General features: G+C 46.5%; 1 protein-coding gene across 1 annotated transcript in view; it reads left to right on the forward strand.

Annotated features, from left to right (window-relative positions):
- Positions 1 to 2: 2 nt before the first annotated feature.
- ALPK3 (alpha kinase 3) overlaps positions 3 to 6,975 on the forward strand; it is a gene marked incomplete at its 5' end in the record, with an annotated part of 34,849 nt that continues 27,876 nt past the window's right edge. Inside the window, one exon of the mRNA XM_014961586.1 lies at positions 3 to 130. Coding sequence (XP_014817072.1) covers positions 3 to 130 — 128 coding nt within the window. The remainder of the gene's footprint in view (positions 131 to 6,975) is intronic.

Consider the following 6,975-nt stretch of genomic DNA (forward strand, 5'->3'; position numbering starts at 1 on the left):
TCGCCGGCCTCTACGGGCGGGCAACGGGCAACGTGGAGGGGGCGGAGGAGGCCGAGAAGGCCGAGAGCGCGGCCTGGGCCTCCCGGCCCGACCGGCGGAGCTACCTGCTGGGCATCCGGCCCCAGAACAGGTGAGCGAGATGGGGACAGGGTGGGGACGGGGACACTTCAGAGGCCGGTGGAGGGCTGGGGGGCGGGATGAGCGGTCTGGGGCGAAGCGGGAGCAGAGCAGGCTGGTAGCATCCCAAGCCTTAAGGCAGTGCCCGACCCGGAGGGATGGAGGTGATGGCCCAGCTGGAAGCGCATGGCTGCCTGGGCCTTTCCCTCCCTGTGTTGTCGTCGGAGATCTTCTCCAGGGTGGAAAAGCCAAGCGGTGGCTTGGGGTCTCCAGAACAGCTTGTTGCCCCATGCTTCCCAGCGAAGGGCTGTGTTTTCCCGTGGTTGCTGCCGGGGCAGGGGCTGTCAGCATGTGCTCGGCAACGGCCGAGCTGTGAAATGCTGACGGACACCGGCTCCTGGGCTTCTCCCCTGAACCCCGGGTGCGGGTGCTGCCCTGACCTTACTGCCTTCGCTGTGGTGACGCCGCCTTTGTTATCGACACCAGGCTCTGAGCAAGGGGCCCGCTGCGCCCGTGCCTTATCTTATTGCCAAAAAGGTATTTCTACAATGTAGATAGGAGCCGAGTGGCGATGAGAATGGCATTCCTGGGTCAGAAATGGCCTTAGGCGGGGGGTCTGTGGTAGGAATAAGGCTTTGTTCGCATGGGAGAAGGTATGAGAAACATGTCAACTGAATCTGGCTGAGGTTAGCACATACAAAATAACAAGGCAACATGGCAGTGAAGCCAAAAGTGTCGGTGACTGTGCTAGTTGTTAAAAGAAAGCCTATAAATTATTTTGAATTCAGTAGGAATGCTCTTCAGTCCATAAGCTCAAGTGTGCCTCTTTCCTGTGGATGGTTTATAAATAATCCATTTTCAGTGTGTCAGGGGTTGATGCCTCAAAGAATCAGAGATTCATAAAAATAAATACAGGATCAAAAGAGATAAAAACGTGCTCCTTGGAAGTCAAATGTTAAAATGGGGGTAATGCAAAGTTAAGTTGCCTTAGTTCGGTTCCTTTGTGCTTGTTTCGTAGCGTGAGGTCTAATTGCAGCCTGTCTGCATTGCTGTGGCATCTTCAGTACTAACAAATGCCCATACGGCGTCCACAACCAAGCTGTGACCTGAGACCATACTATGCAAAGGAAATCTGTAATTGACTCCGATGACTCATTCTGTGGATTACAAATAGAGAGAGTCTTTAATGAATAAGATGTCGAGGTGTTTTGATTGCCTGTAGCTTGACTTTTATTCCACCATGAGTGTGTTCAATCTGCAGCTTTAATAAGTTTAACCATAAAGCAGGGTCCCTCAGTCCTGCAAGTAATATCTCCATTGTCCCCACCAGCTTCCTCAAATCCCCAAAGTTTCCCTTAGGGCCTGGTGTCTTCTGCCCAGGTCGATGCTGCAGCTCAGGCACGGTAAATCCAGCCCGTGTCTGCACAGATCTGAGTCCTGAACACCTTGGATTTGTCAGGATCATGCTACAGGGGGGATACACCCCAACCTCCATCTGTGGGAGGCCAATGCTTTTGCAGATAAAGGCACATCGTGCTGCCATGCTTAAATCAGCATTCATTTCAGTTTTTTCAATCCACTTATGTACTTGGTCATCAAAGCCTATGGCAAGGTAATTTCATTTTGCCTGTTAACTTCAGTGGCTGCCCCTTCTGTTGTAAGAAGCAGTGAATAAATATTCACCAAATGGCAAAACTGACCTTTCCCTGTGTTCATGACATCTTCCAGTTTCTCTAATGAAATAGTGGGGAGTAGTTTAAAAGTCTTATTCCCTGCATGGCCCTGAGAACACCTACAGGTGTAGAAGACTTGAGCCAGGATATGTGGAAACCGTGGTGTTGTCTGATGCAGAGCAAGGGGTTGAATGAAGTGGGGCTTTTTGTCCTGTAATTAAATAATGTCTCTTAACAATTCTGGAAAGCAAGTGAGTGGAATGGTGTAGGCAAGAAGACTTTCAGAAAGCAATTATGAGTTTAATTAAATCCAGGAACATCTGGAGAGCTCGCCTGGGAGAACTTGAAAAGCAAGACGAGTGACGTGCCTAACGGCAGATAACATTCAGCAGTTCCCTTCAAAGCAGAATGTATTTGAATTTGGTGGGTTTGGAGCTAACAAAATTATGGGACAAGCGATGCAGGCACAGAATTGCAGTGGGAGGCTGTTGTGGTGGTTAGAAAGCAAAACTGGGTATTCTGATCCAAAGAAAGTGTGGGGTTTTTCAGGCTTCTCTGTTGCTGTCCTTATATGTATTTGTAGAGTGTGTTTAACAGAAATGCTTGCCTGCTGTCTTCATCCATTCTTAAAGCAGTAGAAAGCGTAGTAACATGGCAGAGGCACTTACAGACCTGGAAATACCTTTATGATAAGAAACTGAGGTTCGGAATTGCTGCTTCTGGTGAGAGTCATGAACACATTTCACCTATATGCTTGCATTCATGAACCATGTAGAGAGTAGTCTGCAAGGTCTTACTTGGTCTCCATAATCCTACAGGAAGAAAGAGATGTTGTGTGAATCATAGGATACTAATTTGGAAACTAGTACATGTTTTTTTTCTGTTTTTTAACTTGGAGAGTTTGTCAGAGGTGGGGCTACAGGGGCCAAAAGAATAGAGGTGTTGAAAATGGCTGTAGAGAGAACATCATCCCTTTACTAAAGAGAGTATTCAGGATATTTACTTTTTGTGCCTTTAGGAACTAATCTTTAGGAAGAATCTTCCCTGTGAGCAGACAGCTCAGTGACAAGAGATTACTGGCTTTCCTGCATCAGTCTTTTAACATATACCTGATAATAGACAATGTGAGGAGCAGCTTATGGTCATGGTACTTGCCTTCTGCCCTGGCAGCTGACAGGACTTTTTAAATTTTGGGATAGGTGGTGGATTTTTTAAAAAAAACCTCTTACGTTTCAAAGCACTTGAATATAATTACTTCACAAAGTGAGAGGAGAATCTGTCCGTCCTGTCCATGGTCAGCCTTACCTGCATTCATGGGCCACAACTTCAGGGCGTCTCTTTAGGTGTCCTTTTTGTAAGAACTAGCTGATTCTGGGGAATTTCTTCTGCAGAGAGATGCAATTTTATGTGAAATCTTATAGCAGAGGCTTCATCTGAGTCCTGGGCAAACTCTTCTGTTAGAAGTGAACAGCACCTCTTGCCTAATGCAGATGTCTGCTCCTCAGTCTCATTGCAGTGTTGCCTCCTTGCTTAAATATCTTTCTGCTGTCATAGCTTCATCATATGCAGATATTTTTAGAGTATAGTGACATTGCCTCTGAGCTTTTCTTGGACGGCTGTCTCTGGTTGTGGTGGCAGTTGAGCTCAGGAGAGTGCCTTGCCACCTGGCTTTTCTGGCTAGAAACCATTCCCAATCTTGTACCTCTTGCTTTGCACATAATATCAAATGAAGGTGAAAGATCTGTTGCTATAATAAAGTGAGTTGAAAACACAGGAGAGCTTAGTTCCTGAAAAGCACATTTAGCTTTCTTAGTTCAGAGGAGCTCCCTCTCCAGCAGTTGGACACCCGTAACTCCTTACGGAACCTTGCTTTTGGCAACAAGTGGTGTAAATCCCTGATTAGAAACCATCTGTGGCATGTGGAGGATTTCAGTGTATCCGTCTTGTTGGTCGGAAGCGTCCCCAAATTCTGACAGGAGGGACATCTGGCACCCGCTCAAAAGGCAAAAGTGAAGGCACTGGTGGGTTCATCTCCAGGGCAACAGGGCAGAAATGTCTTTTCCCTGTTGTAATTATCTGCCCAGCAGTGCCTTGTTTGAGTGGGGCACCTTACTGGTTGTACACACTGAATAATGAGCCTAAACGGCACTTTTCAGCCCCTTTCTAAAGTCTCCTGCCCATATCTCCTGGAAAGTCAAGAGGAGCTGAGTGTAGGCTGAGGAGCCGATAACCTAGGCTGGAAGATCAAGATGTAGAGTTGGACAGACAGTGTCCTTCAGGACTACTGTTGAAACACAGAATATATCATATATGTGAACTTTGCTTCTCTCTGGAAACGTCGTAAATGGAGACGTTTCCCAGGGCTGGGATCCCAGCAGATTGTGTGGAGGGGAGAGCGTGGTCTCCTCTGGACCAGGCACCTCTTGTGCCACAGCAGAGGCCTTTTCCAGGAGATGGAATCAAAACCACTCTATCCTTACTCTGTTTCAGCAGGGGGAGGAAGGTCTGGGGTGAATGAGGCTGTTATCTCACATTGGCTCAGCCTCACACTTCACAGCATCGCCTGGTCCCAGAAGAGGAAGGCAGAAGAGCTGTTACAACAACTGTATTTTCACCCTGCTTCTTTTCTAACCCACAGTCACAAAAATCCTCTATGCACAACTCTATCCTCTGTCAACTTCCCCAGGCATCTCCTTGTCCAATATTGGCTTTGCTTTCTTTTGTCCTTTCTAATGCCTTGATGTCTTTCAACTAGCCAGTGGTTTAATTTGGACCATAGAGGCAGCAATAATTCAGACTTAAGTACAGATCTGAGCCACCTTCAGAGTGTTACAGAAGCTGATGCAGGAATGTGTAACTTAATTTATTTTTTCCACCTTCTCTGTTAATGAAATCTAGCTCTAAATTGTTACATTCAAGTCTGTGTTCATCTCAGCTCAAAATTAATTACCTGCAGAAAAAAAATGCCATATTTCTCCAGCTCTGACATGGATTTGTTCCGTGACCTTGACAAGCAAAGACTCAATACATCAGTTTTCCAGTCTGTAAAATAACAACATGTCTTGTGTAGCTCCATAGCACTCACAGCTGCTTTATCACAGAATTGCTGATAATTACTGCCATGGTATATGGAACACAAACACACCCGTTCTGTGTGTGCATGAAGTGCTTGATAAGAAGCGAGACACATAGCAGGAAAGAAGCCTTAAGCACAACCAGATGTACATGAAAGCTTCATTGTTGGCTTTCCCATGTTGAAAATGGTTGGCTTCTGACAGCTAGAGAGACTTGTATTTGTCTAAAGTAGTATTAACCTTGGAGGCAGAGAAGTTCATTTGAAATATTATACTTGGAAATCTGCATGTGCAAAACATGCCCAATAATGTCACAGGTCAGAGTGCCAGCCAGAGGGAGCGTCTGTGGGGGATGGCCAGGACCATCCCTCTGTCCTGCTCCTGGGGTGGAAGGGCTGCCCTCATCTCAGTGGGCTTTTCTGAGGAGCTTTTCTGCAATGCTCTTTCTGTCAGAACATCTTGGAGGTCTCGCATTTGCTGTCATTGGCACACTTAGTTGTTGGCTTGCTGTATGGGGCAGGTTGGGTGGCTCAATTCTCGTGCCGTGGAAGAGCACTGAAAGGCATTAATGACTACTGCAGGTCAAGTCCAAGAACATATACATGCAAGGATGGAGCCACTGTGAAGCCTATTTCAGGGTATCCTGGGCTCTTTTCAGCTTCCATATGAGGACATGAGATGGAAGGAGGATTTATTTATCTTGGGAGGAAGAAATACAGAAAGAGAAGAGTTTCACGCGGGGATTGCATGAGAGGGCTTAGAAAAGGTGCTGGATTTAAAATCTATGTTTTTCAAGCAGTTAACATTTTAGTGCTGGTGGGGTGATGTATCAGACTAGGCTATCATCTTGAGCAATGTTTTTAGTGATTAAAAAAAACAAAAACCGTGAGTGGTGTTGACAGTTCTGCCTCTTGCCCTTGCAGCAAGACTGAAATTTGGCGAGTGCGTGAAAACTGGGGAAGACTGTCTTCACTTCTGCAGAAAGTTATGAGTAGTTGAAGGGCTAAAACCTTTAAGTAGATGAGAAGCGTCCGAAGGAGTTGGAAAGCCTCTGATGAAACAGAATTGAAAGAACTGAGGCTGGTAGAAGGTACATAGTAGAGGGATATAATTCCCATGGTCCAGTGCAACAGCGGTTAATAACCAAACCTGTATTTTTAGGGCTTGCTTTTAAGGAGATGTGCTGCACTTCAGAGATGTGAGACACCTGAGAAGGCTTCCTCCCACCCACGCTCTACATGCCTGGAGCAGATCCCTGAGCTCCTCTTCTCCGGGAGAGAGAAACCAGTACCTTTAGACCTTGATTCGCCTGCCCTAGATGTGCTCCTCAGGATAAGAGAAGCATTTGCCTTCATCCTGTAACTGTAACGGCCCCAGGCTTACCCAGGGGAGACACATCCACTGCCAGGGCTGCATTTCCTTAGCAGAGTCCTCAGCTGTCTGCACTATCAAGTCCCTGGAGAGATGGGGACGCAGACAGTCCCATCCCAAAGTGTATCGGATCAGGCACACTGGGGCCTCTGTCATGCCTTGCTGGGGAGTCCCATGCTTTCCAGTGGGTAGGTTTGGGGCAGAGGGGGATGGAGTTGTGCTGCTCTGTGCGGGTGGCTGTGAACACTATTAAAATGCAGCGAAGTGCCAGCTGCCTGCAGGCAGGGCTGTTCTGGCTGAAACACTCAGAATTTGATCTTGCTCTCTCTGGGCTTAAATCTCTAGTCTGAAAAGAGAATTTTGCTCGATTCTGTTACATACAGAGGTTAAACTTTACTTAACACAAAGATCTTTGTGGTGATGGCCTTTTTCTTTTGATAATATCCCAGCTCCTCAAGAGACCCCAGTCCAGTATTCAGCACTGTGTCTTGGGGTGTGCAGTGAATAAAGCCCAGGTTGTGTGCTCAGTACTGAGGATTAAAAAAAAAGCACTGATGATGCTTGCTGTTTGATCACATTCATGAGCTCAAGGGGTTTGTGGCACAGGCACCCTTTGTTCTGCCTCCTGCTATTTGAGTGATTTTTTTTTTTTTTTTTTTTTTCAACCCAAAAACCCTTCTCCTTTTTCTTTTTAAAAGGAGTTAAAGACTGTAAAGGCATTTAGGGCATTAGAAATCACC

This window comes from Calidris pugnax, unplaced genomic scaffold, assembly GCF_001431845.1.
Source record: "Calidris pugnax isolate Ruff unplaced genomic scaffold, ASM143184v1 scaffold492, whole genome shotgun sequence".
NCBI classification, from domain to species: domain Eukaryota; kingdom Metazoa; phylum Chordata; class Aves; order Charadriiformes; family Scolopacidae; genus Calidris; species Calidris pugnax.